This window comes from Idiotropiscis lumnitzeri, chromosome 16 (assembly GCF_059441095.1).
Source record: "Idiotropiscis lumnitzeri isolate Australia: NSW breed Sydney's pygmy pipehorse chromosome 16, RoL_Ilum_1.0, whole genome shotgun sequence".
NCBI lineage: Eukaryota > Metazoa > Chordata > Actinopteri > Syngnathiformes > Syngnathidae > Idiotropiscis > Idiotropiscis lumnitzeri.
In genome coordinates, this window is record NC_142406.1 from 14,559,915 (window position 1) to 14,586,011 (window position 26,097).

Genomic DNA, 26,097 nt, shown 5'->3' on the forward strand with positions numbered 1-26,097 from the left:
ATTCCCACTCGTGCTCAAGTGTTTGTTTATTGAAAATAAATATTTTCTTTTTCAACGACACTCGTACTAACATTCTTCGGCGAATGTTATCTTTGATGCGCAACAGTCGCAATGACATGTCACCGACCAGGGGTGAGGAAAAAAATATCCCCAAAATAAAGCTTTATTAGTTCGTGATCACATGTTTGTTGGTCCACTTTCCTCCAAGCACTGTGCAGTCGCAGACCACATGACACAGCTCTCCGTGGTGTCAGAGTGGAAGAGAAACAGGTAAACGTCGGTTGTTGTTACGTGTTACAGGGAGGGGGGAAAAATCCAAACTTTCGTGTGTTAATCTTTCCACTAGGGGAAGTGGGGAAGAGGGGTGCGATTTCGGTTATTGTGTCCCAAAAAAATAGCATTAGCAAGGTCGGGGAACTAGACCACTTGTCGGCCGGTGTCTTGTCTGGTATGAAGCCGGGTTCCTGGTCAGTACGATGGTGTTTATTGTCATTTTTTTTTGGGGGGGGGGTGTTTGGTGAACCACAGGCTTTGTCTTTAAACCCCTTTAAGATGTTTTCATCATTTCACGTCAAGAGTCCCTATCAATAGTGTTGCAGTGTGGTCTTTAATATCGTTGCGAGCTAACTAGTTAGCCTTTAGCCACGTCCAGTTAGTTTGTTAACCTAGCGTGGCCAAGTCGTTAGCATCCAACTAGTTGGGGAAATGACGTTTTTCGGGGGTCGGTCAAGTCACACACGAAGATGTAATTAATCGAATTCGGGTCGTTAACAACGTAGCTTTTACGCGAGTAAGACATAGGTGTTTATCGTTGGACGGCTGACGTGTAATTAATCGACACTCGGGAGCTAACGTTAGCCCCGTGCTAAAAGTTAGCCTCGTCGCCATGAGGTGTAGCCGCTCGAGGCGGAAGCCCACCAAGACTTCAAAGCTTGATGCTTTTCAGCCCCTTCTCCCTCACTTATTCCACATTTGAACCATCTTTTGCCCCCCATAGCCAAATTGATGTGTTTGCTAAAATAGACAGGCCTCAGCGTCAGGCTTCTTTGCTTGTTTGTGTGTCAGTCCAAGCCGAGCTTTTTACGTAACGTGTGTGAGATTAAGCAGTCGTTTTCGATAACGAGGTTGGCAGCACAACAAAAACGCCCAAATGTGATCGTCCACGCTGTCTCTCCAAAGTGTATTTCCTCATGCTTCTCCATTGTGATGTGGCTCCTACTTCACACAGTGCACCACTGAGGTTACTTTCATTTCTGGCAGTGATGTTTTGACTTGTAAACAAGTCGTTGCGCACTTGCTGTGTTGCACCTTGGTGGCTTATCGCTTGCTTCACACCTTTTGCATTGCCTTTTGTGTTGTGTTACTGGAAGTATGTGATGAGGTCACTCATGTCTTTCTCTTTCTCTCCTCAGGTGTGATTCCTTGTAAATAACTTGTTTGTATATACTGTAAATGATGACGTCCATGGGCGGAAACCGTGCCCGGGGCAGCTGGGAACAGACACAGCAAGGCCAGACGCAGGGCCAGACACAGCACAAGCAAAGGCCTCAGGTACACCCTTGTTCACGTCCGTTCAACTCAAAGTGGAATGTCCTAAGTTGACACCACCCCGAAGTGGAAAAATACGCCTCAAGGATCAAGAAAAAACTTTCATAACGTCCTCGTGTGATGATGAGGATGAACCTTGCCTTCACACTGTCAGTAAAAGTAGCATTTTCTCCTATTCTATTTTATTCAATAAAAACAGGTATTTTCAGCCCTTTATCTATTTATTTCTCTATTTTTATTTATATACTTGTAGATGTTTATAAATGATACCTGCACAGAAAGGAGGGGTAGTCAACCCACCAATTTTAGGTAGTATAGGAGTCTGTTGTCCCTTTTCACACTGCCTGCTAACGCCTGGAGTATTTATGTCTCCGTTCTGTCCGGGTAATTTTCCACTTTCTCCATGTTGTTGTTTTTTATTTTTTAATGAAAGCGAATACCGTGATCACTTAAAGATTGTTGTCATCTGAAACTCACTGTGATAAATGTGCTTGTGTCCTCTGGCGACAGGCCACCGCTGAGCAGATTCGACTTGCGCAGATGATTTCAGACCACAATGACGCAGACTTTGAGGCCAAGGTCAAACAGGTGAGAAGCGTTTTCTTTTGTCTGTTTGTGAAATTTGCTTCCTCGCTTTTTCAAGGTGGCTGTTTGAGGGTGGACGTGAAACGTTTTTTTTTTCTAGCTGATTGACATCACAGGCAAGGACCAGGATGAGTCGATGATCGCATTGCACGACTGCAACGGCGACGTCAACAGAGCCATCAATGTGCTGCTGGAGGGTAGCCCAGACACTGTGAGTGTTTTTTGTCGTAAGTGTGTGTTGCCACAAAGTGCTGGAAATGATGGTTCGTGCACGGTGTGCACTTGTTCATCTTGGTAAGCAGTTTGAGAGACGGTTTCCTGTTTCTTTTCGTTCTTTTTTGGGGGGAAAGGTTCCTTCTCCTGATGCATTCATTTTGTGGGATCTCTTTCTGTGATCTCAGGACTCGTGGGAGATGGTGGGGAAGAAGAAAGGTGTGTCGGGCCAGAAAGAGGCCAGCCAGCCGGAGATCGGAGAGGACGGCAAAGAGAACCGAGAGAAAGTGGAGAAGGATGCGGCACGTCGGCGAGGGGGCGCGCCTCGTAGGGGCCGCGGTGCAATCAGAGGACGGGAGTGTACGCCTGCTGGTGTTACTTTTTGTTGAATTTTGGCCCAGTTCTTTGTTTTCTCATTCCTCCTCCTTGACTCCAGTTCGAGGTCAGGAGAACGGCTTGGACGCAGCCAAGGCGGCAGTGGTGGGCAGAGGTGCGGAGCGAGGCCGCAGGGCGCGCGGACGAGGAAGAGGAACGCTCGGTGAGTTGTCATGACTTTCGTCACGTTTCACGTCAACGCTCACGTTTTGCTTTCGCTTTCCTCCCTCTCCAGGAGCGTCCGGGCGGCGAGGAGGCCGATTCTCAGCGCAGGGCATGGGGTAAGACGAGAACACCTGCATATCCTTCGACAACCCGAGAGGGGGGCCTTTTGTGCCGCTGTTGCCATGGCCACCGGAGAGTCGTACTCAGGAGCTATTGTTTAGTGTTAATCCACAGCAGAGGTGGACATGGTTCAGCCTGTGGAACCAAACGCTCGGCTCATGTCTCTCTCGCTTTTTTTTTTTTTTTGGGAAGGTATAGGATGACCGTGTTTGCTAACGTTGTTTAGTTGCTCAGTTTGTCTGCGATAAGCGGTGGATACATCGGGTTGATTATTTTATGTCATTTTAAAAAAAGACAAAGGCTTTGCTTTTATGTGAGCATTATTTAGTTTCATATATAGGGCCAGCTCTAATGGGGAGGTTTGCGTCAAAATGACATACCCCTTTTTATTAAAATTATTTTTTTATAAATGTTCATGTATTTCAGATCCAGAAGTATATCCACTATTTCTACATTTTTAAGTTTTTTTTTTTTTTTTTAAACTGTTGGCTGTGCGTTTATCATGTCTTATTTGTAATTATTAAATTCTGCTTGTGGTACAACTGGCTGGAATTTTAAAGTTGCATTTGCGAGCATATTGGTCGCCGTCTCAAGCCCTGATTACGAGTGTCAAACTTCAAGCCCGGTGACCGTATCCGGCCAAAAGTCTCCACGCTAATAGTGAGAGCAAGAGCGATTTCTCGGCTTGAGTCGGCAGGTATTTATTTCTTCAATGGCAAAATGCAGTTCCGCTCTTCCTGAATATTGATTTGCGCTCGTTTTCACACTCGATCCGTTCGTGCCTTCAGAAAGAGACGCAAGAAAAGACGCCTCTTCTGCCGTCATTTCATTGCGCCTCCTCGAGTTGCCTGTAATTTGCTCGTCGTCGCACACGCACGCATCAGTCAGCTTGAAAGAAAGACGGGAAGTCGTGTGAAGGCGACAGTGTGCGAGCGCTCGGTGGTTTCATTTAGGCTCACGTCTGCTTTCTGCTGACTTGCACACTCCTTAGTCGCACCTTTTATTGCTGGCAACGCCGTTTCAAGCATGCAATCAGAACCATTTCCACCATTGAAAAGGTCGATTGTCTGGCTCTTCAATGTTCCCCTCCAGAACCTTCAACCCCGCCGACTACGCAGAACCGAGTCAGACAGACGAAAACTACGGCGGAGGCAGCACCTGGAACAACACAGGTGGCATGGAGACCGAAGAAGGAGCTCGTGAGTGCACTCGATTTTTTTTTTTTTTTTTAAACATTTGATCTTTACCCGCTGCCGTTGACGGCTCTCGATGGAGGGTGTCAATTTCAAACTCGTTTCTTGCCAGGATTGGAATACTCTCCGGGAGAGGGAGTGACTTACCCGCCCAAGTTTGACTCTGCACCTGGTAAACTTTTCCGTATTTTCACGCACACATCCACAATCGGTGAAAATCCACATCAATCGACCTTTTTACTAAATTTACACACCGTCTATTTTCTTCATTTTTGTCTATCGTCCTCAAGAATCGATTGGTTGGTAAAGACACATTGTAACAAACGGTACGACTGTCTCCAAAATGTCCTCCCTGCAAAGGGATTGCTTTAAACTGCAAAATTCGACCACCGTCAAATGTTCCACAAAACAAATCGGCCTGAGTAGGGTTGCAAACGAGGGAGCGTGGTTGGCCTAGTTGTGGTGCTGAAAAGATTTCTGCCCCATTCGCAGGTGCCTGGAGGACGCCCACAGAAGAATGGGGCACCGAGGACTGGAATGAGGATGTGAGTACTTCAACTTTTTTTTTTTTCTTTTCTTTTCTTTCCAAGGAACTCTATATTTGTGTCAGCGTCCCGAAATAACTTCTCTAACAAGCATTTTTTTTATTTTCACAGTTGTCAGAGACCAAGATATTCACAGCTTCCAGCGTGGCAACCATTCCACCACCGCAGGAGAATGTCACCATCACCAAAGGACAGAGGTGGGACGAAAGTCGCCTTTTTGCGAGCCTGCAAAAAAAAAAAAAAAATTAAAAAAATTCCTTTCCAATGTAGCCGTTTTTTTTTAAAGGGCACCGACCCAGAATGGGGGTTTGGCAAATATTTCACTTTTGTGGTCATATCAAGGCCGTAACAGATGTGATTTTGCTTCAAATTCTGAGAACAAAAGTTTTGTGTAAAGGGGCGAAAGCGTTTTTATTTGTCTTTATTTGGAGAAAATGTCTATTGCAGAATGTTGTGGTCGTTAATTGAACGTTTGAATTTGGCCGCGTCTGCAGGATTGACCTCGCCGTGCTCTTGGGGAAGACGCCCCCGTCATCCTCGTCGGAAACGGAACCTCAACCCACGGAGGCCGCCCAGCCCCCCTCCTTGCCCCAGTCACTGGTTTTCAGCAACTCCAAGCACGGACCAGCGATCTCCCAAACCACCTCCGGCGCCGCTTACACCCAGCACAGCATGGTGAGCGACAAAGATGCCTGACTGTATTCGCCAACCGTGAGTCGATTCTGACGTGCTATTTGTGGTGGCAGGTCAGCATGCTGAACAAGAGTTTTGGGGAGGCAGCGGACCAGAAAGGAGGTACCAGCGGGACCACCGGCTCCCAGTTCCTGGAGCAGTATAAAACCGCCCAGGCGCTGGCTCAGCTGGCCGCCCAGCATTCCCAAACTGGCGTCACTACTGCCAACTCCCCATCCTGGGACAACGGTGCCAACTCGCGGGCGCAATATGGTGAGATGACGGGAATCGTTTTTGAGTCGCATTCATCGCATTTCAGGAGCAGATGTCGACCGAGTGGATAACCGGTCTGCCTGACGGGTTTGGATCTGCTGCGGCTTTCCTGCATGGACGTGACGCATGTGATCTTATTTTCCGGTGCAGATATGAAGACTCAGTCGGAGTCGGCCATCCACACGCCGTTTTCGAAGCGCCCGCCCTTCCAGGCCGCCGCCGCCACCACGTCGTCCATGTTGGAAGTTTTCCTGCCTGCCTCCGCCTCCTCATCCTCTGCTTCCTCTTTGCTGCCTCAAACGACGTCCTCGCCGCATACGGCGCCGCCGCCCGCCTCGTCGCTTCCCAAAATGGCATCGGTCACGTCGTTGGGTCAGCAAGTTTCCCCGAGTTCCTCGGACGCGCAGGGATCGAGTCCGCTGCCTCTGCAGCAACACAAACTCAGACCGCAGAAGAAAAGGACCTCCATTGCAACAAAGGTAGACCGAGCCCAACCTTCCACCTTTCATAAACATCTTCAACACACTCATCTGCTGCAGATGCAACAAACATTGTCATAAAACTTTTCATCATTGTTGAGATTCCGGCAATGGCGGTGGAAATGCCCGGCTCGACAGACATCTCCGGGCTTAACCTTCAGTTCGGAGCGCTGCAGTTCGGCTCAGAGCCGACGCTGCCCGAGTACGAATCGGCGCCCTCCAACGCGGCCCCCATCAACCCCATGCAGAATAGCCTCTACTCCGCCCCCAACAGGTACGCAGGAAATGCAAGGAAGTTATTTGAGGTCATTGGAGCGAGCACCTTCTCGCGTTGCGTCAAGTGAAATGAGTTAACGTGAGCTGTCAATCTGCAGTGAGTCAACTCCAGCTCTTTCCAACTCCAGCCAGATGGACATGTACGAGCAGAGAGCGCCTCCGACGCGGCGTTACCCTCCCTCCGTCTCCTCGTCCCCGCAGAAGGACTTGCAGCCCAAGGTAGGCCTCGGAGAAGCCGGGCCAGATGTTCAGTCTTGTTTCACTTCTCAATAGACTGTTGCCATAGAAACCAGTGAGCTCACGTTCATATTTGCTTTTGCAGAACGGCTTCAGTTCACTACAAGCGGCCCAATCTGTGGAAGGCAAGTAGATTTGTTCTTATTGGGTGCTTAAGAAAAATATGTTGCGAAGGATTTGCTGTCATACGGTCAAAGTACCCTTTTTTTTTTTTTTGTAGTTTCTCATGCAATTTTTTGAAATCATTTTATTTTCAATTATTTATTTTGACATTTCATTTTCAAATTTGCTCATTTATTTTTTTCATTTAATTTTCTCATTTTTATTTGTTTGTTTTTAATTCGTATTCATTTCATATTATTATAATTTATTTGTTTTTATTTAGCTGCAGCAGGTTCTGCAGTAGCCGTCAAGCCCACATCGGACTCGACGGCGCCACCACCGACGGCGGTCGCCGGCATGGCCCCCCTGACGGACGGCGGCTCCGGCCCGGCCTCCCTGCTTACGACATCCAATCAGGCACCACTCGGCGCCCTGGGGCAGACCGAAGAGCTGCCGCCGAGCACCGTCCCGCCTCCTCAGCACAACAGGTGCGACTGGAGTGTCGCAGATTTGCTGCAACTGTCTGGAAAGCAGACTTGATTCAACTGCCGTGTCTCGTTCCAGTGCGCTCTCGTCACAACAGAACAGTCTTGCTCCATCTTCCGGTCGAACATCCAACTCGAGCTTAATGGTAAGCTCGGCATGGCCCAAAAAAACATCTTTCAACAATAATGGTTTGATGCACGGTGCACACACCCAATGTTATCCGTCTTTATCCTCCGCAGCACCCCAACGTAGATGGCGACTCCAGCCTCCACTCCTCCTTCCCTTCCGTCGCAGCCGTGTCGTCATCGGTCCCCCCTTCCTCCTCCTCCTCCTCGGGCGCCGCGGCGCAGGTGTCCCTGGGGGCCCCGGTCTCGGCGCCGTCTGGCCTCGGCCCCGTCAGCAACATGCCCATGGGCATCAACGCGGCGTCCATGGGTGCGCAGGGCGTGGCCTCGTCCCTCGCCGCCGTCTCGATTTCTGCCGCGGCCTCCGCCGCTCCTTCCTCAGTCACGTCTTTGTCATCGCGCAGCTCTGCAGCACCCTCAGGTCTGGCATACAGCAACCTACCGTCACTTTTTTGGGGCGGGTTGCTCCACCCCGACACGTTACTGCAATTTTGACTTTACGACTGCGTTATGGACGATCGATGTATGCAAGAAGCGACGCAGCTTATTGCTTGTCATTTTGCTGTCAAATGTAGGGAAAGCACCTCCAAATTTGCCGCCCGGAGTGCCCCCTCTGCTGCCCAACCAATACATCATGGCCCCGGGACTACTGCATCCCTACCCAGTGAGTTTGTGTGTGTGTGTAAGCACAATGCAGTGTGTGCATGTTGTGTCGTAACAAGACATTATGGGGTCAGACTCAGGTGTACGGCTACGACGACCTGCAGCTGCTGCAGACGAGAATACCATTGGTGAGTTGGAATTTTCCAATGCCAGTTATCATTTCCTGTGAGGTCATAATAATCTCGTTTCCCCCTGTGTTTTTTTTTTTTTCCCAGGATTATTACAGCATTCCCTTTGCAACCCCAACAACAGCACTGACTGGCAGAGAGCCCAGCTTGACAAACAACCCGTACTCTGGTGCGACTTCCTGCTTAATTCACTTTGAACGCACATTTCTATTAAGGAAACATTTCTAACTTGTAATTTTTTTTTTGTGGCCGTCCTCTCTAAAGGTGACTTATCAAAGTTTGGTCGAGGCGACGCGTCCTCGCCGGCCCCCGCCACCACGCTGGCACAGAATCAGCAGCAGAACCAAACGCAGACGCACCACTCGACCCAGCAGCCCTTCCTCAACCCGGCGCTGCCGCCCGGCTACAGCTACACGAGCCTGCCCTACTACACCGGTATGCCGGGCCTGCCCAACACCTTCCAGTATGGCCCCGCTGTGTTCCCGGTGAGGATTGGACAAATAAATGTCGCAAACCTCTTGTTTTCCCTTATGGATCAAAGCCAGGCATATGACTATTTTATTTATTTCTTTTGTGCTCTTCCAGGTGGCTCCTACCTCGTCAAAACAGCACGGAGTGAATGTCGGCGCGTCGGCCACCCCCTTCCAACAGGCCAGCGGCTATGGTTCCCATGGATACAGCACTGGTGAGCCACCATGAATGGAGACGGCGGGTTTTGCGCTACATGACATGACATTTGCCGGCCACGAGATCACAGTTGAAAACCCAAATTGGCTTCGAAAAATATTTTTCGATTGTGCATTTGCACGTGCTCATGCAGTGGGACGTCATTCACTAAAAGTCTATTTGTTGTTTTTGTGCTAAAGCAATACAATGATTACGTTGGCGCCATCCGGTGGGTCACGGTGTTTGGTTTAATTAACTGCTGTTTATTTTATTTATTTTTTGATCTGTATTTGAGATATATTCCCCAACATTGTTATTATATGTGTGATGCCACGTTCGATTTTGCGAGCGTGTCATTTAAACTCTTAGGCTAGCTCGTGCTATTGATGAGCCGAGTGTGAAGGTGCTTTATTTGTGCTCGATGCTTTGAGTTCATTCTTTATGATTCTCTCTGTTTTATGTGCTTTTCTGTCATCTTTTGCCATCCACGCATAGATGATGAACATGCTTTATTTTGAGTAATTTAGTACGGGAATTGGTGGTTGGGAGTCTTTCTACCTATTTTTCCAAACTGTGAACCATGTCTTAAAAAACACCAGTAATAACGCTTTCTATCAAACAAACAACTTTTTATGAATTGTGTTGCTGCTTCCTGCCATGACCTCAGTTTACTTCCCACCTTCCCACACACAGCCTGCCTGCTTTGTCCTCCCTCATATTGCACTTGCAAACTCTTGGTTAGCGCCTATCTAGTTTGCAAGCGCTCTGTGAGGCAGGTCTTCCTGCCGCCTGGTGTGTCTAACGCTGCGGGCTGTGGCTGTGTGTCTCGACTGTTGCAGGCTATGAGGATGTGGGCCAGGCTTCAGGGAGTGGGGATTTCTGTAAGGGAGGATATGGCAACGCCGTGGCTGCCGCTGCCGCCGCCGCTGCCGCTGCTGCTGCCGCCGCTGCTCAAAGCAAACCGGCCAACTCTGTCAGCGGGCCCGGAGTCGGTGAGTGCCGCCCTGTGCCAGGTAGTTAAAAAGAAAAAAAAAAAAAAAAGCTGACGACGCCACGACCCCATCCAACCGCCCACCCCCCTTTTTGCTCCGATTCCTTTGCCATTAAAATGTGATGCTCTTTCACAGGCACTCCATTGAGCCAAATAGGTTTATATGTCGTCGTCGTTATCTAACCGAATTGCTTCATCTCTCGTGTGGCATTTTGTTTGCTTGTTTTTCAATGTTGAATTTGTCTTTGTGGTCTTTAGGGGTGTCTGTGACCTCGAGCAACACCGGGGTGCCGGACATTTCGGGCTCAGTTTACACAAAGACGCAGGCAAGTACGGTATTGTTACTGGGATTCGCACACTTTGCTCATCTTAATACCGACGGAGAGTTGGTGGACTAACTCAGTTTTTGTCATTTTTGAGGATGGATGATTTTAAGTTTGCTGCCACTACATTTTTTTCATTTTTTTTAAATAAAAAAAAAAAAAATTAAATGCTGCCTGCAATAATTAACTGCCCCCCAAAATTAAACATGTATTTTGATCAGTATCAATCTGAAATATATGAATTTTCTGTATCCATTTTTACACTTGGAAAAAAAAATTTATAAAAAAAAAAAGTCCAAAATAGAGCAAGACCATATAAAAAAAAAAAACAGAACTACCATGTGCACCCCAAAGTGGCCAGGGAATTAAAAAGTTGCGTCATATCTTTCCAGCAGTCATTTGAGAAGCAGGGTTTCCACGCCGGCACTCCCACGGCGTCTTTCAGCCTCCCCTCCGCACTGGGCAGCGGCGGCCCCATCAACGCCCCGGCCGCAGCTGGCTACGCCCCGGCTCCCTTCATGCACATCCTGGCTCCGCACCAGCAGCCTCACTCCCAAATCCTACACCACCACCTGCAGCAGGATGCACAGGTGAGACTCTCCGTGCCGATGTTTTTTTTTTCTCCTTGCCTCTCTCTCCTCCCGCCTCTCTTTCTCCCGCTCACCCTTTCTGTCTGTGTGTTCACAGAGCGGCAGTGGCCAACGCAATCAGACTGCGTCCATTCAGCAGAAGTCTCAGCTCAACAAGTCTGCTTACAACAGCTACAGCTGGGGGGCCAACTAACATCCGGCGTCGGAGTCCTGGACTCCCGCCGTCGCCTCGCTCGCTATAACAGAAGCTGTGTGAATGAGGGAAGGGAGGGAGTGAGCAGGGCTCATCTCCTGAAAATCAACTTCATGTCGAAGGTTTCCTCCTGCTGAGTTTTCACCCCCCCCCCCCCTCTCATCTTCCTTCTCCTCATCCTCCCCCCACCTTCTCATCCCTTTTTCGAGGATGTGCTTGGCTGGAAATGCGAGTGGCTAAATGGTTAGAAAAACATCAAATGACTTATTGAGTGTGTGGGGAAATTGTATTATGTTGAGCAACCGACCCTTTTACTTATGTAACAGAATTGTTTCCTAAAATGAACGAGTGTTTCCGCTTCTGGTTCTTTTATGTTGTGTTTTCTCCCACCCTCCTCCTTTTCTTTCTTACTTATTGGGAGGAATGAAGTAATGCGGGATGGTGGCGATGGAGAGGTGTGAGGGGGCGATTTTTCTTTTTCTATTCCACACCCCCCCTGCACAAACTATTCATTTATTTGATTGCTGTTTGGTTCCCCTCACCCCAATTTTATGTCCTTTTAAGTTGGAAGAAACAATTCTCTGAATTTGGTAGAGTTGTGAAGTTTATTTTTTACTAAATATAGATATATTATATATATATAAATATATAAGTCGGCTGGCTTGGAGTGAGGACGTTTGTCATGTGATTGCGTGCATGTTTATACACAGACGTAGGGGGAGGTAGGTTGTTTACTGTGCTTTGTTTTTTTTGCCTAGCACAGACTTTTTTCATAGTGTATAAAACACATGTACAGTAACTGTTACCATATGAATATGTTGTGTCACAAGTTATTAAAGGATCCTTCCCAAGGCCAATCTGCGCCCCAATCTGCGCCTCAATATTGATACAATAATGTCTTTTCAGTTTGGGAGACCTCTCCATGCGACACCACCCCTCCCTGCACACTTTTAAGGAAACCTTGCAGCATCCAATACTGATGGACAGTTTTTTTTTGTCAGTGATTTATTTTTTCTTTTTGTACTGTGCATTTTAAAAAAAAAAAAACATGTAAATGGAAAAACTTGTCTTGTACATATAAACAAAAAAAGTACTGTAGTGCCTGTTTGTTCGCTTTACTCCTTCTTCGGGTCTCTTATTTGAGATTTTTGTTCCATTTTTTTTTCATTTTGTAAAAATATATAAATATTAATAAAAGAACAAAGACATTTTCATCATATTTGGGGATGTGAATGTCTTGAGGAATCCACGTTGTTTCTTTTGGTCTACAAATGTTGACTTAGGTTTGACATCAGTTACTTTTCTTACCAATTTGGGACAGAAATTGTAAATAAAAAATAAATGTGACGCGTTTCACGTTGCGATTTGCCTATCGCCATTACGGTTAAAACTGCTTTACGGTAATTGCGTCATGAAAAAAAATGCACAGTGCTTTACGACACTTGGCAGACGAAGTGGTGTTTTAGTCCACGCGCGTTTCTCCGTCAACACCTTAGAGTAATGCTTAAAGTTACTTTTTAATAAAACCTATCCTAAATGAGCGTTTTTGATTTATTTCGCGGCTTCTTCGGAGTTCCCGGCGGCCATTTTCGTGGGCGAAGGTGAGTTAGCAAGTAGCTAAAATGACAGCTACGATGTAGCTAACGTTCAGCCAGCTAGCAAAAGTTGATGAAAATGTGATTTATCTCTACATAATGCTTTTATATTCAATTTTATGTTTAATGTTGCGGTTTACATTGACACGGCATTGTATTTTTGCTAGGAATATAGTTCACGCAACCGCGAATGTTTTGTACGTCATAAAACTCCGAATAGAGTTTGAATACCTTTTAATATTCAGTCAGCTATGTGAATGTTCAAGATTTGTCAACATTTTGACTGTTAATCTATTTCAATAGGGACCCCTTTTTTGATGCCATGACCCGTGATGAAGATGGCGAAGACGAAGACGGCTTCTACTTTGACAGCTTTCAGGGTGACGGGCAGGACCCCTTTGACAGTGCCTGGAAATTTGACTTTAGCTTCAGTCCCGATGGGATGAGAATCCAAGAGCCTCCTCTTTTTGGCCACGTCCTCAGAGAGATGGAGGAGATTTTTTCCCACCTGGGTCGCCGGGATTCTCATTCCGGTAGAGCTGCCTTTTTTTAAGGATTGCAAATGGGGAAATATTTTGAGTTGTGAATGTGTCTATCATCATTTATTTTAGGTATTCCCAGCATTGCACCACCAGCACGTCGGGAGGGAAGTCGCGGATCCAGCGGCAACCCGCTGAGAGACTTTATGCTCAAATCTCCCGACAGTGATGGACAAACGAGAAATGATAACTGTCCTTCCTATGAGACTCCACAATTCCCAGGCACCACCCCTTTTTCCAAAGTAATTGAGAAGTCCATTCAAACATTTTTTTTGCTATTTTACTACAATCTGTGAAGTTGTGAACTACTCTTTTTGTCTCCAGTTCAGTGATGTCTGGAGACAAAAGCTACAGAAAATTCCGCAAGATGAGTGTAAAGAAGACAGAGGTGGGTGGATCTATTTTCTTTGCAAAATGTAAATGCTCTTTTATCAAAAGGATGTATTTTAATTCCGATTACAAATTGGGCTGCTTCAGAAGCTAGCATATCAGGCTACATTTTCACTCATCAAACAGCACCAATAGGTGATCTTCACTTTTCCAGACCTGGACTCTGCGGTGTCCTCCGGTGGTTTGGATCAGATTCTGGCGCCGCCCACTGACCAGGTGCCGAGTCAACATCCTCGAAGCAGGTCCTTCTTCCAGTCTGTGACTGTCACCAAAGTCCTGAAACCTGATGGGGTAACAAGCGGTTGACAAACTAGTTAGCAGACGCTGACGTCATCCATTTTGTATCCGAAGCATTTAGCCCTTACTTTGTTTTTTGCCGGTCAACAAGACCCTGGAAGAGCGGCGCACGGTCAGAGACGGCCGTGGCAATGAGGAAACCACTGTGACCCGTTCCGGAGGCCGTGGTGGTCAGGAAGGACCAGATCATCATACCGGACCCGCCCTACCAGGTCTGTAAACAATTTTATCATTTGCCCCTCTGCTATAAGCAATTTTTATGGGTTAAGTCCAAATTGTGAGTTGCGCACCGTGAGTGTCGTACATCGTTGTGCCACAACATGCTGGGCAGCGCTGAGCTCTCCGAGAAGAGATGCAGCATTTAAAATTTGGTGTGTTTTCTTGTAAAGTGTCTGTATAGGAGCTGTGCTTATTATGTGCCTGCTCTCATTTCAGGTTCTTCATTCTCGGACATGCGGGACGACGACAGCGACTTCTTTTCAAAGCTCTTTGGAGGCTTTAAATGACTTGATTATAACACACACACACACACACAAACAATTTATGTTGTAGAGTTGTTAATTACACGCTGACACCGTAAGGTGAGATAATATTGGAGAATAATGCCTAATTATTGCAATGTATTTATTTTTGTATTGACCCCTAGTGGTTCTTGAATAAAATGTTGACATTGTTTGAATATTTAAAAAAAAAAAAAAAACCTACATTGTGATTTTGTTGATTTGTCTGAGGATTTTGATTTGTTTTTAGAATTTGCAATGCAAGTGGGATCAAACGCCGGTGCTGTAGGTTAGCCACTTCCCAGCTTTAGACAACGTGGGCGAAGTGGGTTTTGAACAAGCCAATGTGAGGAGCAGCCATTGTGGTGCCAGCAGGTGAGGACACTTTTTTTTTTTTTTTTTACCCCAACTGTCTAAAGTTCCGGTTCGAGACAGGAAGGTCTCTGATGTCATATACAGGATGGTACATAAATGTCAATGAAAAAATTAAATCAATCACAAATATTCAAATGTGGTGGCTAGGAAGGCGCTAATATAGCTTTCTGTGATGAAATGTCAAAATGCAAATACCTATTATTCTATAAATGCTTTAAAAACTAGTGCTGGCCAAATTGAAGCTCCATGAAACTTTGCAGCAATTGGTTTGCACATGTTCAAAGCCTTATGATGCTTCATTTGCCCTATGGCGTCATCAAGCGGTCAATAAAATGTACTACAATCCTGCTGTACAGTGACAATGAGAGCAGATCAAATTTTGAAATGCTTGGTTTGCACATTCATTTATGCAATTTCGCTTCATTTGCGCCATCAACAAGTAGCTCCAAATCGAAATCTCTTTTTGACATTTATTTGAAAACTGCACAAAAGTGAATGTATGGCATTTTTAGCAGGCAGACCACAACCATGGAAATAAAAATCATGAACGTTCCACTATTATCATCCATCTATATAAATATGATATGACACATATATAAAAAGATAAAAACAAGACAATGTATTTTTTTTTCATCTTCTTCCAAGCGTTATAAAAGAAACATGAGTATTGATACACATTGACTTCATCCTGGTGGGGTGCTTGTTTGATACTTGGAACAAAAAAAAAAGAACAGTACAGTACAAATACTACACGTATTCACATTATCATAAGTCGATTTTTTTTCTTGTAGTGTAATTATGTATTTACAGAACAAAAAACACGTACTACCCACTTCTTCCTCCTCTTCTTCTACAGTCTTAAAAACACCAACATTACAAATTATCCTGGCCAGCTCGCAGCAGTATTTGATAAATAATAAATATTACGAGTACAAATCCAGGGAGGTCAGTAAAATGGCGGGCCGTGCAGCGCAAATGTTTCACTCAAAAGGGAGGACGTCCAGGCATGCGTCAACAAGAGTAGGACGATTAAAACATTCTAGAGCAGTGGTTCTCAGAACTGGGGTCTGCAAAATCATTGGCAATCAAGTCAGATTTTTTAATTGAAAAGTGCAAACCTGTAAATGGGGAAATTTTTGTGAGATGAATTTTACATCGTCTAATGGTATTTTTTTTTTTTTTTGTATATTTACAGTTGACAATATAAAACTTTTTGGATAGCGGTGTCAATCGCGTTTTTCAACTGTTCATGACAGGTCTCCATCCCGTTACCCCACAATTGCTATTTATTTATTTATTTTTTAAATATTATCGCCCACATATTGGTGATTCTATACTCACTCTTAATTTTTATTTAGCCTCAATTGACAAAAACCTCACTTGTTGCTGTTTTGTGACATGTAACATAACAGCATTGATTTGACACCATCTAATTGCCAAATAAGTGAGGTATTGTCATCTGGACAGCCGATTGCGCTGTCTAAAAGAAAAGTAGTGCTTTGCTGCCATCTTATGGAATTGAATGGGTCAAGCTCCTTTCCATTGAACAGGTCATGAGGATTGAGGTTGAAATGCCGTAAATAATTTCATTGGCATTCAGGGGGACACGTGGTATTTATGCTTAGTGGGCATTGGGATTATGAGAGGGTCCTCAGGAAAAATGTCTACCCTGGACCCAAAAAGTTTGAGAACCCTTGTTCTAGACTGGCTCGGTTGCGTCCTACTGGGGCTTGTCCGTCTTGTGCGCGGTGAGGAAGGCCATGCCGTGGGTCCGGAAGTGGGTGTTGAGGTCCGACGCTTTGTCGAAGCGCCGCCCGCACACCCTGCAGATCAGGTTGCCGTCGGCATCCTCGCCCACCGCTTGAGGGGAGGCCACGCCGGCGTGGGGCGAGCCATCCGGGGATGCCCGACCCGTGCCGCGGTCAGCCTCGCCCTGGGCGTCGCGCACGCGGTGGGCGATGAAGCGATGCCGGCCCAGCGAGCCGGCCGAGGCGAAGCACACGCCGCACTGCAGGCACTGGAAGGAGGCGGTGTCGGCGCGGTGCTGCGGGATGTGGCGCTGAAACTCGGCGCCGTCCTCCGTGGAGAAGCCGCACGGCACGCAGCGGAACACACTGCTGCTCTCCTCCTCCGGCTCGGTCGAAGCCCGGCTTCTCTTGGCGGGGCCGGCGCCCCCTTCCTCGCCGTCCTCTGGGGCATTTTCTTCCTCGTCCGCTGGCCTGCCACCAGGAGCGGCGCCCTCGCCGTCATGCTCCGAAGAGCTGCCAGGACCTTCTGCGCCCGTGGCCGCACGCTTCCTCGTCATCGGGGCCGGCTGAGGAGCAGACACGATTCCAAGAAAGGTGAGCTACTTGCAAAGTTACAGATGCCCGATGTTTACTTCGCCTGATACCTCTTCTGTGATACATTTACATTTTTTTTTTCAGCTTGGGAGCTCGTGACCGAGCGCGAGAAGCCAGCACACAAGATGGCGGCTCTGCTTGAAATGTGTCAGATGAGGAGCAAGGGAACCATCTCACCTGTCCGTCGGTGCCTCTGTGCTTGAGCCGGATGTGCTTGTCCAACAGGAAGCGGCTGCCAAAGGTACGTTTACCCTCCGTGCAGTACCTGCCACGATATTTAAGAACAATTAGGACTGGTTTTATAGTCATTAAAACACTAAACAGACAAAAAAAACGTGCAAATTAATGACATCCGATACATTAGAAATATTAAGATGGACAGTTATTTATAGAATATTTTTTTTCAAAAATGACCATCAATCAAGTATTTAAGTCATCTCGAGGGCAGGATGCTGTGTCTTGGTGTAGGAAAGGCCAGATGAGCGAAATTTTGCGCAACTTTACAAGAGCAATTATCTTCAAGACTTACTGGCAATGGAAGACCCTTTTGTTGCCCTCATGAATGACTCTTTCGTGACGTCTGAGGCTGGACGACGTGCTGAAGTTCCCCCCGCAAATGCGACACGGGAACTGCAGCGGCGGGGAAAAAGGAAACAGGCGGCATTAAGTGGATGTTGAAATACATAAAACGATGGCCAGCGTTGGCGGCCATTTTAAGGCACCTTTCCGTGTTCCATCTTGACGTGGCTGATGTAGTCGTCGTTGTCGGTGAAGGTGCTCTGGCACTGCGGGCACGTCCACTCGGTGGGGGCGCCTGGTGCGGCCCCCGCCGTCCCCGAGGCGGGCCCTTCGTAGTCTTCATCCCCGTCGTCGTCATCTTCTTCCTCATCATCATCGTCCTCTTCCTCCTCGTGATCTCGCCCCCAGTCCTCGCCGTCGGAGTTGTCGGGCTTAGTGGCGTTTTTGGCCTTTGGACCGGTCGCGGGGACGGCAGCGGTGGGGACGTCGGAAGCGGCTTCCTGTTTTGCCGCGGGGCCTCTGTGCGCCGTCTGAAGGGCGTGACGAGTCTTCAGTTAACCCAAGTTGAACAATAACGCAGTCGCATTTCTTGTACTTGGCATAGAACTTAAGACAAGGAATCATGAGGGGAAACCTTGCCAAGGCCGATCCAAGCAATATCATGTTTGCCTTTGTTGACACCGCGCTCCTTATGGAAGGCAAAGAGCGGGAAACACTTAAGGCGCAAAACACAAGATGCTTTTTTGCGGAGTAAACCCCTTGAAGAAAAGCGGCGACCCACCTTGATGTGCTCCATCATGGAGCCTTTCTGCGCGTACAGCTTGGTGCAGTCGGGACACTTGAACACGTGCACTTTCTGCTTGGCCAAATGCGTGTCAAAGTGCATGTAGAGCAACGGCTTCTGGGTGAAAACCGTGTCGCACATCACGCACTTGTAGATCATCCTGCCGAGAGACAACACCATTAGAGTGAAGATGACTGAAACGTGGAGGAAGCCACGCGTGCGCCGCTCGTACTTGGCCTGTCCGCCGGTGAGCGCCGGGTGCTGCGTGCCGATGTGGCTCTGGGCGCTCGGGGCCGACTTGAAGGCCATCGGGCAGCTCGGGCATTTGTGGAACACCTCACAGTGGGCCGCCTGGATATGAGACTTGATGGAGTTCAACCCGCCGAACACCACCTGACAGCTCGAGCACCTTCAACCAAGCACAACCCATCGAGAACGCTCAGAAAATATCGGCGAGGGGGAGCGGCTCGAGCGGCCACCATTTTTGGTCCCCCCCCCAACTTGCGTGCTTACCTGTAGCCGATGCGCCTGGCAAAGTGCAGGCAGGCCTCGTCCAGGTGGGTCTGAAAGCCGGCCTGCCGCGCCACTCCCCCGCACTCGGGGCACACGTGGGGCGCCTTGTGCTTGTGGATCCGCTGGTGGGCTGACACGGCACACGAGTTGGGCAGCATCATGGGCGGAGAGCACTGGGAGCACGTCTGGAACACAAGGAGAAAAGGGAACAAAATGTCACAAAATTTGAATTTTAAGAGCCATGGACTTGGAAGTAATTTACAGAGTCTGGTCACATGACCTCACCGAATTGGGCGCAGCTCTGATCTGCTGGAAGTGTGTGACCAGCGCCGCCTTGCCAGAGAACTGCGTCTGGCACTCAGGACACTTGTAGTTGTTGTACTGCAGGTTCTCCGCCTTCTTACAGGGCAGCGGCATCAGCGCCTGCGGGCCTTGAGGGGCACGGCGGACCTGCCGGGGAGGACCTCCTGCGGGCGGCGCCGCTCCGTCCTTCATCGGGCTGGAGCCAGCGGCGGACAAGGTGGCAGTGGAGGGGGAAGAAGAAAGCACACCTGGTGGGAAGTTACGGAAGTCAGGAGTTAAAGGACAGGTAGCATTTTGGTTTTTTTGTCTTTTTTTTTCTAAATTGTGCTTCTTCACCACATAGTAGTAGGTTTCCCACTCGTGATACGTGTAGTGTTTTTGTGCTTACTACCGACAGGCGTGACGTCCTGCTGTCCAATCATCTGCTCCACGGTGACGGGCCTCATGACCAGGTGCGAGCACTGCATGACCAGGCCTCGCTCCTTGTGCTCGCGGGCGTGCAGCAGAAGGCTGCACTTGTTGAAGAAGGCGAGCCGCTTGGCGCAGTGGTTGCACGTCACCTCGATGCGCAGGGAGCGCCGGTCGTAGTGGCGTGCCAGGCTTCGCTCCAAGGCGAAGGCGTCGCCGCATTCAAGGCAGCGGTAGCCGGACGCCGGCAGCGGGAGTCCCCACTCTGGCGGCGGCGGCGCCGACAGGTCCGGCTTGTAGCTGGGCAACAGGTTCTTGCTGTTGAGGATCTTGTTAAAAGCCTCCACCAGGCTGGACTGGCTACGGGAGATGACGGCACCCGTGCTGTTCACGATGGAGGCGGGCTTATTCGACGGCGGGGTGCCGCCCGCGCCGTTCGGCGACCCCTTCGAAGCCGTCCGCACGCTGATACCGGAGAACTTGGGCGACGATGCCACGGTGGGAGTGGCGGGCAGAGCGGCGGATTTTGTGATGTTGACTGCGGTGACGGAAACCTTTGCCTTGTCGGAGTTGGCCATTTTGTTTTGTACTTTGGTGGCGGCGGCGAGCATGACGCTGCTGGCTGCGAGCGTGGACACCGGTAAGGCGTTTAAGGCGCTGACGTTCTGCTGCTGGTCAGTCTTCTGAGCTTTGTTGGCCAAGGCTTTACGCTCCCCGCCCACTTTTGGATCGGGACCTTTCCCTGCAGCGGCACCCTTAGGGGCCACCCTCGTCACCGTTCTGGTGATGCCGCCCGTGGAGGTCTTGATGGTTTTTATTCGCACTTTGAGCGGCCGCGAGGGAGCCCCGGCCGCAACCGGTGCGGCGACGACGCCACCCTCAGTGGGGACGGTTTTGGGCTTGCCCTCGTCCGCCTCACTCTTCTCCTCGCACACGTTTTCCGGCTTGTCGGCGTTCCCATCCGGCGCCTTGTCCATCCCGTTCCCCACCTCCATCTCCTCCTCCTCCTCCTTGGGCTCTCTCAGCTCAGACGAAGGCGGAGTGGAAGCGACAGCAGGGCTGGAACATCTCTTGGCGGACAGCACTTGAGTCGTTGACTTGGGCGCCTCCGGTTCAGGGCTCTCTGGCGAGTCCCTCTCCTCGATCACGTGCTCCGGGTGCTTCTCCTCCGGCTGAGGGGTCTCGTTTCCTGCGGAGACAGACTCGGGAGTGAGAGACGTCCCCTGTGGGGTGTGCCCAGGCTTTGGGTGAGGCGGAGTGGACGACGTAGGCTGGGTTAGATCCTTGTAATGACGGTTCATCTGAGTGGAGACCGGCGAGTCCGGGTTCTCCTGGATAACCAGTGGACTGTCCAAATCTGCGTCTGAATCCTCCTCCCCTTCCTCCTCCATCTGCTGGTGTTGATAATCCGCCATTTTGGGGGCGCCGTTAAAAGGCTTGGCGTGTGACGAAAGGGCGCCAGGTGGGGCAGGGAGAGGCTTTGCGGGCGGGAAATAAGCCGAGGCGAGTCCTGCAGAGGATCCGGAGGGGAGCGCCGCTTTGAGGCTTTCCGCTCTCTCCTGCCCCGCTTCCTGCTGCTGCTGCAGGAGTTGCATCTTCCTCGCTCGGCCCACCGGATCGCCGGAACCGGGTCCCAGCAGAGGCTTCAGTCTGTTAAAAATGTTCCCTCCGTGCTTGGTGGACTTGACTGCAACTGCGCTCGTACCTGAAGTTTCCGCTGATGCTTTCGGATTGTTCAGGGGCCACGGGGCACCGTTGGACTGGCTGACAGAGAGTGTGGCAGAGACGCCGGACACCCCAAATCCGTTGTGGTTGAGAACATCAGATTCTGCTATGCCGCCAAGACGAGCACCCACGTCCACCCCAGCGATTACATCGATGGCATCCGGTTCTGCATCTCCGCCTTCGCCCGCTGTCGTCTCGGCACGCACTTTGTTTTTTACAATCACACTCACGATGGATGTGTCCCCCTGCGGGTCCGAGGGGCTGGGCAATCCCACCGCGTTGTCCGTCTTCCCCAGAGGCGCCCCGGTGGGCCCATGAGGTCCCTCCGCCTCATCCGGTGCAGACTGGATGGCCTCCTTAGCATCGATGTCCGGGATGTCAAACGCTGCCAGCAGGTCATCAAAATCTGGGGTCTTCATGTCCCCCATTACGGGATTGACACCTAGAAAAAGTAAAGTGACACAGATCCGTCATGCTACAGTTGCTATCTGTGATATTGTTGACCCCAAAAACCCTGGACTGACCGACAGCCAATCACAGAGCATTTAAACACAAACAGCCATCCAATGAGCCTTCCATGCATTTTGGGGGGGAATATGGTAGAAAGCCAGCGTACTTGGGGAAAACCATGGAGCCCAGATTCGAACCCAGAACGTTTGACTGCTAGGCAGACCTGCAAACCACTAGTACACCATGTTCAATCTAATTTTATTTTGTTTAACACAAAAATTGAATAACAATAACGCCTGATGGGAATTATCAAGTGTAATTGTGTTTTTTTATTTTTTTTTTAACAAAAAGGCCATAGTGACATCGGTTAGCATTAGCCAACTAGCCCGCTAGCATCCAAACCCCTCCTTCGCCGCATATTTCACTATGAATGGGAGGTAAATACGGCTTCTTTGTTTCTTTTACACAGGCGCCGGACACCAAGGTAACTACGAACGGCGCGGCCGTCCGAGCGTAGCCGCCTTACGCAGCTGCGACATCGGCCCGTGAAAGCCCGAACGACGCCCCCCTTTCCACGACGGGAGGACTGCTGGCTAGCTGGCCAGAGAGAAACGGAGAAGAAGGGGGTCACCGAGCTAACAGGCTAGCCTTCGCCATTTAGAGAACAATAGCACTCCAACCAAGCGATGGAGTGACAGTCACGAGAAGCCGGCGACGATGGCGTGACGTGGGACGGCCTGGGTGAGGATTCCCGACTTCAGAAATGAGGCGTTTTTGATTGTTTACCTGGATGTGCGATTTCCGACTATCCTTAGCTCGGGTTGCAGCTGAAAACGCAAGCGCTTCCCGTCACGTGACCACGGCCTTCCAATCAGCATTGTTGGGACTCTTACGAAAATAAATGGGGAAAACAAATCTGTATTTACATTATCATATTCACATGCACTGTACCTTATATCCATGTTACTGTTGTCTTAGGGTTGCATTGGCAAATGATTTAAAATCATTTTTAATTCCATATGAAAATATAAGAGGGGAAAACACAATGCTTGGATGACATTTAACTGTATTATTGATATGCGATTAAGCAGTTTGTGTCCTTTGAAATTCAAATTATTAAATACAAGAGTGGAAAAGCAACTCCTCCCACCAAAAACTGTTCGTCAGCCGGCATCGGTTCTGGCGTACAGAAACCCTAAAAAGGAAAAATGCTTCAGAAAATAGATGTATGCTTGTTTATTGGGGTGCTTTATTTTTTCACAAAAAGGGTGGTAGATAAGATTACTGTGCAGTTCATGATAATCTTTTCACGTTTAAATGTTTATTAGCTCATTTCTTCTTCTCATCATCTTTTTTGGCATCAGGCTTGCTGCCCGTCTGGGAGGCCAGGGAGCCCATGGCGTTGCGGATGGCTTCGTTGTTGGGGTCCACGCCGGGCAGGTTTTCCAGCACGCTTTGCAGGAACTCCGGATCCTGCATTACGTCGTAGTCGTCTTCCTCCTGAATGAGTATGCAAACGCGATTCGCTCATCTGCATGGGCTTACGATGACATCTTTCACTTGTATAGAAGGACACAAAACAACATAGCCATGCTTACCTTGACAGAGTCTGTTGCCTCCATTGGAACACCTGTGTCCATCTCACTATACTCTGTTATATGAAAAGATAAAGGGCAAAAAAAAGTTTAGTGAGGTTCCTTAATAAGACACCTCATCCCTTTGCAGTTGAGTGTGGTTGACGTGGAGCTGACCTCCTCCGGCAAGGGACATCTGCATGGCGTAGGCAATCTGCTCCTCCTCCGTCATGCTGCTGAAGTCGGGTATCGCGGCGACGCCCGTCTCAGGTTGAGACACAGACATCTTCAGTAAAGCCTCCTCTGATTCTGAAGGAGGGGAAAGAGAGATTAGATGATGTGTTCTGCTACTCTGTTAGGTGTCATGGACCACGCATACCGTCCGCTGCAGGCATGGGCACGCTGCCCTCGGTTACCGACGCAGCCGCGGCTCTGCGGGCCTCCTCCTCTTGCCTCTGGCGCTGCTCCTCCATGGACACGCGCAAGGCCTACAAAAACATGCTTGGGATGTCATCACTGGAATGCAGGGGTGGAACTCAAAAGTATGTTGCGTTTATTTGAAAAATGTGAAATAAAAACAACCAGTAAAGTTAACAATTTTTCCTAAACCTTTTATTTTTTTATTTATTTACATAATAAACTAAAAAATAGTAATGTGCCACATCTCTCTCCTTCAAGTACTGACATTTTGTTGTATCGGCTTACCAGGGCGAGTTCCGGGTCGGCGCTGGGGTCAACGCCGAACTCAAAGTCGCTGGCGCCGAGGCCCATCATGGAGCCGCCCTCGCCAGCCAAGATGGGCGAGGAAAGCAGGGCGTCGGCCAGGCTGGGCCCCGGGGGCACCGTGACCAGGTGAGAGCCCGCGCCCTCCTTGCCGTTAAGCGTGTTGATGAAGGCCGTCAGCTTCTCTGTGTTCAACTCCTGAATCCGTACGATATCACACCATAAGAATAGCATCTGCGCCTTTAGCGACCTCGCTTTAATAAAGGCAGATCCTCACTGCAATTGAGTAAATCAACACCCTTGGATACAATTAGAGGGAAAAAAGGTATTTGGAGATTGTAAATATCTTCAATGTCAAGTTAAAAAAAAATGCACGTTTTCCCAATTTTGTGCCGGCAAAAAAACATTGCGTTAATTATATTACAAAATATTAAATGACACAAAAGAAAATATATTCTCCTCACCTCCTCTCCAAAGTTGATAATATCCACATTGACCTTCTCCTTTTTCAAGCGCTTTGCCATTTTGACAAGCTGTACCGCACAAAATAAGATGAATTGGAGTCAGTTGTGATTTGAAAAGCTAAATTAAAACAGACCCTAAACTAGAACTCACTTCCTTTTCGTTATCCTCCACGGGACTCCCCACAAAGGCAATGATCCGCATCTTGTGGTTTTTACCTTGGCGATGCTTTAAGGCCAACTACACAGGAACACAAACACAGTCCATTTAGTTGTGCTATACAAACACCCACACACATACTGTAGCAGAGTTCTATCAATTTTGAACAGGATGCACACATGAGCCACTCGAATGCCTGTGCAGAAGCAGATATTCCCTCTGGGCTGGACGGCGTGAAGTTTGGACAGAATGCGTCCAGAATCTGGCGTTAGGGTGGTCAGCACCTCACAGTTACTAGGACAGATAAGCACAGTCAGTTACAATAAAGCTTGGGAAAAAAACGGTTTAAGAGCCCTTGCAGATTTCTTACTTGGCCATGGTGATGAGGCCCACATTGTTCTCAGGGTTGCTGCGTGTTTTGGAGTGACACACGATGTTGACGGCATCTTGCTGAGCTTGCAGCCTTGTGGGTAGAAAGTCGCCATTTCGCATATACTCGCTGTTGTCCACGCTGGTGACAAAAAAATAAATCCATTTGAATGGCCAGTCTGTGTTTTAGTATAAAAATATAATTAATAAAAAAAAATGTATATTTCATTTTTTTTTCCCCAGAAAAAAAAAAATTCCCGATGAGAATTATGTCGTATGTTTTACAAAAAAATGTTACAGAGAAAATATTTAGTTATTTGCAATTTTACAAGCATAAACTTGACTTATTTTTTTAGATTACCCGTTCTTATTAAAAATTCACTTTTCTTACTCAATTACAACTATAAATCACGATTTAAAAACTTTGCTCACGACATGAGGACTTTATTGACGTCAAATTACGATATATATCCACAATTTCTGCCTTGATTCACGTATTAGTCCTTTGAGGTTGGGTCCCTTCAAACTTGTTAAGTTTAGCAAGGGTGTGATTATTCGTACGGTTTTTCTTGTCAAGTGTTAAATTACGATGCATTTTGAAAGCTCTCAAATGTATAATACGTCCGAATTAGACGGATTAATCCAATAACAAATTGAGTTAGCTATTAGCATTGGCTAAATGACTCAGCCGCTGCTAGCCGTCAAACGATCGAGTATCATTTTCTTTCCCATTCAACGTGGATATTAACACCGAATTAAATACGTTAGTTCTTAATTTAAACCGTTTATTATCAGTTTATTGCGCGAGGTGTTTAAGATGAGCAACTAGGGTAAAATGACAATAATATGCTCCTTACCAGACCATAGTACTTTCGAGCACCATTTTGGAAACTCCTTGTTGATTTTAGCAGCGGTCTTACAAGTTCACAGTCTATTGGGTTACAGCTTGAGCAAGGCCGCCCATGATTGGCCATAGTTGTTTTACCTGCTTGTATGTGATTGGTGGATCGCCTTTCCATTTTAAACGTCACCGGTCTAAACAAACTTCGTCATAAAGATAAAAAAAATACATTTTAATTCCATCGTTATTAAAACAAATATATCGTTATTGTCTCTCTATAT

At 48.2% G+C, this 26,097-nt stretch overlaps 4 protein-coding genes across 9 annotated transcripts; 2 read left to right on the plus strand and 2 right to left on the minus strand.

Moving 5' to 3' along the window:
- The first annotated feature begins 122 nt into the window (after window positions 1-122).
- ubap2l (ubiquitin associated protein 2-like) lies at window positions 123-12,193 on the plus strand. Of its 5 annotated transcripts, none has more exons than XM_088318345.1 (29): window positions 123-270; window positions 1,413-1,551; window positions 2,059-2,136; window positions 2,234-2,344; window positions 2,535-2,706; window positions 2,783-2,884; window positions 2,957-3,002; window positions 4,099-4,205; window positions 4,312-4,371; window positions 4,692-4,744; window positions 4,856-4,941; window positions 5,239-5,419; window positions 5,491-5,689; window positions 5,840-6,168; window positions 6,270-6,442; window positions 6,543-6,663; window positions 6,767-6,806; window positions 7,067-7,271; window positions 7,348-7,414; window positions 7,509-7,815; window positions 7,970-8,058; window positions 8,132-8,185; window positions 8,273-8,354; window positions 8,450-8,670; window positions 8,771-8,870; window positions 9,691-9,843; window positions 10,101-10,168; window positions 10,558-10,755; window positions 10,853-12,193. In XM_088318345.1, exons 2-29 carry the CDS (start codon window positions 1,453-1,455, stop codon window positions 10,946-10,948), a joined length of 3,597 nt encoding a protein of 1,198 aa, XP_088174471.1. In that variant the 5' UTR covers window positions 123-270; window positions 1,413-1,452; the 3' UTR covers window positions 10,949-12,193. The 5 variants fall into 5 exon arrangements, with proteins under 5 accessions (XP_088174471.1, XP_088174473.1, XP_088174474.1 ...); XM_088318347.1 differs by having other exon boundaries at window positions 10,561-10,755; XM_088318348.1 differs by having other exon boundaries at window positions 7,073-7,271.
- A 162-nt stretch (window positions 12,194-12,355) lies between these two features.
- On the plus strand, window positions 12,356-14,442 carry hax1 (HCLS1 associated protein X-1). Its single transcript, XM_088318350.1, has 7 exons — window positions 12,356-12,549; window positions 12,847-13,076; window positions 13,155-13,324; window positions 13,407-13,470; window positions 13,627-13,763; window positions 13,861-13,981; window positions 14,205-14,442. Exons 1-7 carry the CDS (start codon window positions 12,485-12,487, stop codon window positions 14,273-14,275), a joined length of 858 nt encoding a protein of 285 aa, XP_088174476.1. The 5' UTR covers window positions 12,356-12,484; the 3' UTR covers window positions 14,276-14,442.
- Window positions 14,443-15,100: 658 nt separating this feature from the next.
- Window positions 15,101-22,548, minus strand: znf687b (zinc finger protein 687b). Of its 2 annotated transcripts, none has more exons than XM_088318343.1 (10): window positions 22,475-22,548; window positions 19,497-21,680; window positions 19,088-19,353; window positions 18,803-18,987; window positions 18,522-18,698; window positions 18,287-18,449; window positions 17,709-18,035; window positions 17,516-17,616; window positions 17,164-17,251; window positions 15,101-16,958 (listed from the first exon to the last, which is right to left on the minus strand). In XM_088318343.1, the coding sequence occupies exons 2-10, from the start codon at window positions 21,664-21,666 to the stop codon at window positions 16,365-16,367; spliced, it is 4,071 nt and encodes a 1,356-aa protein (XP_088174469.1). In that variant the 5' UTR covers window positions 21,667-21,680; window positions 22,475-22,548; the 3' UTR covers window positions 15,101-16,364. The 2 variants fall into 2 exon arrangements, with proteins under 2 accessions (XP_088174469.1, XP_088174468.1); XM_088318342.1 differs by having other exon boundaries at window positions 19,494-21,680.
- Window positions 22,549-22,909: 361 nt separating this feature from the next.
- On the minus strand, window positions 22,910-25,958 carry LOC148321606 (26S proteasome non-ATPase regulatory subunit 4-like). The gene is made up of 10 exons (XM_088319080.1): window positions 25,833-25,958; window positions 24,977-25,117; window positions 24,786-24,900; window positions 24,601-24,687; window positions 24,450-24,518; window positions 23,968-24,183; window positions 23,642-23,750; window positions 23,440-23,571; window positions 23,287-23,339; window positions 22,910-23,188 (listed from the first exon to the last, which is right to left on the minus strand). The coding sequence occupies exons 1-10, from the start codon at window positions 25,856-25,858 to the stop codon at window positions 23,018-23,020; spliced, it is 1,119 nt and encodes a 372-aa protein (XP_088175206.1). The 5' UTR covers window positions 25,859-25,958; the 3' UTR covers window positions 22,910-23,017.
- Between the last annotated feature and the right edge of the window lie 139 nt (window positions 25,959-26,097).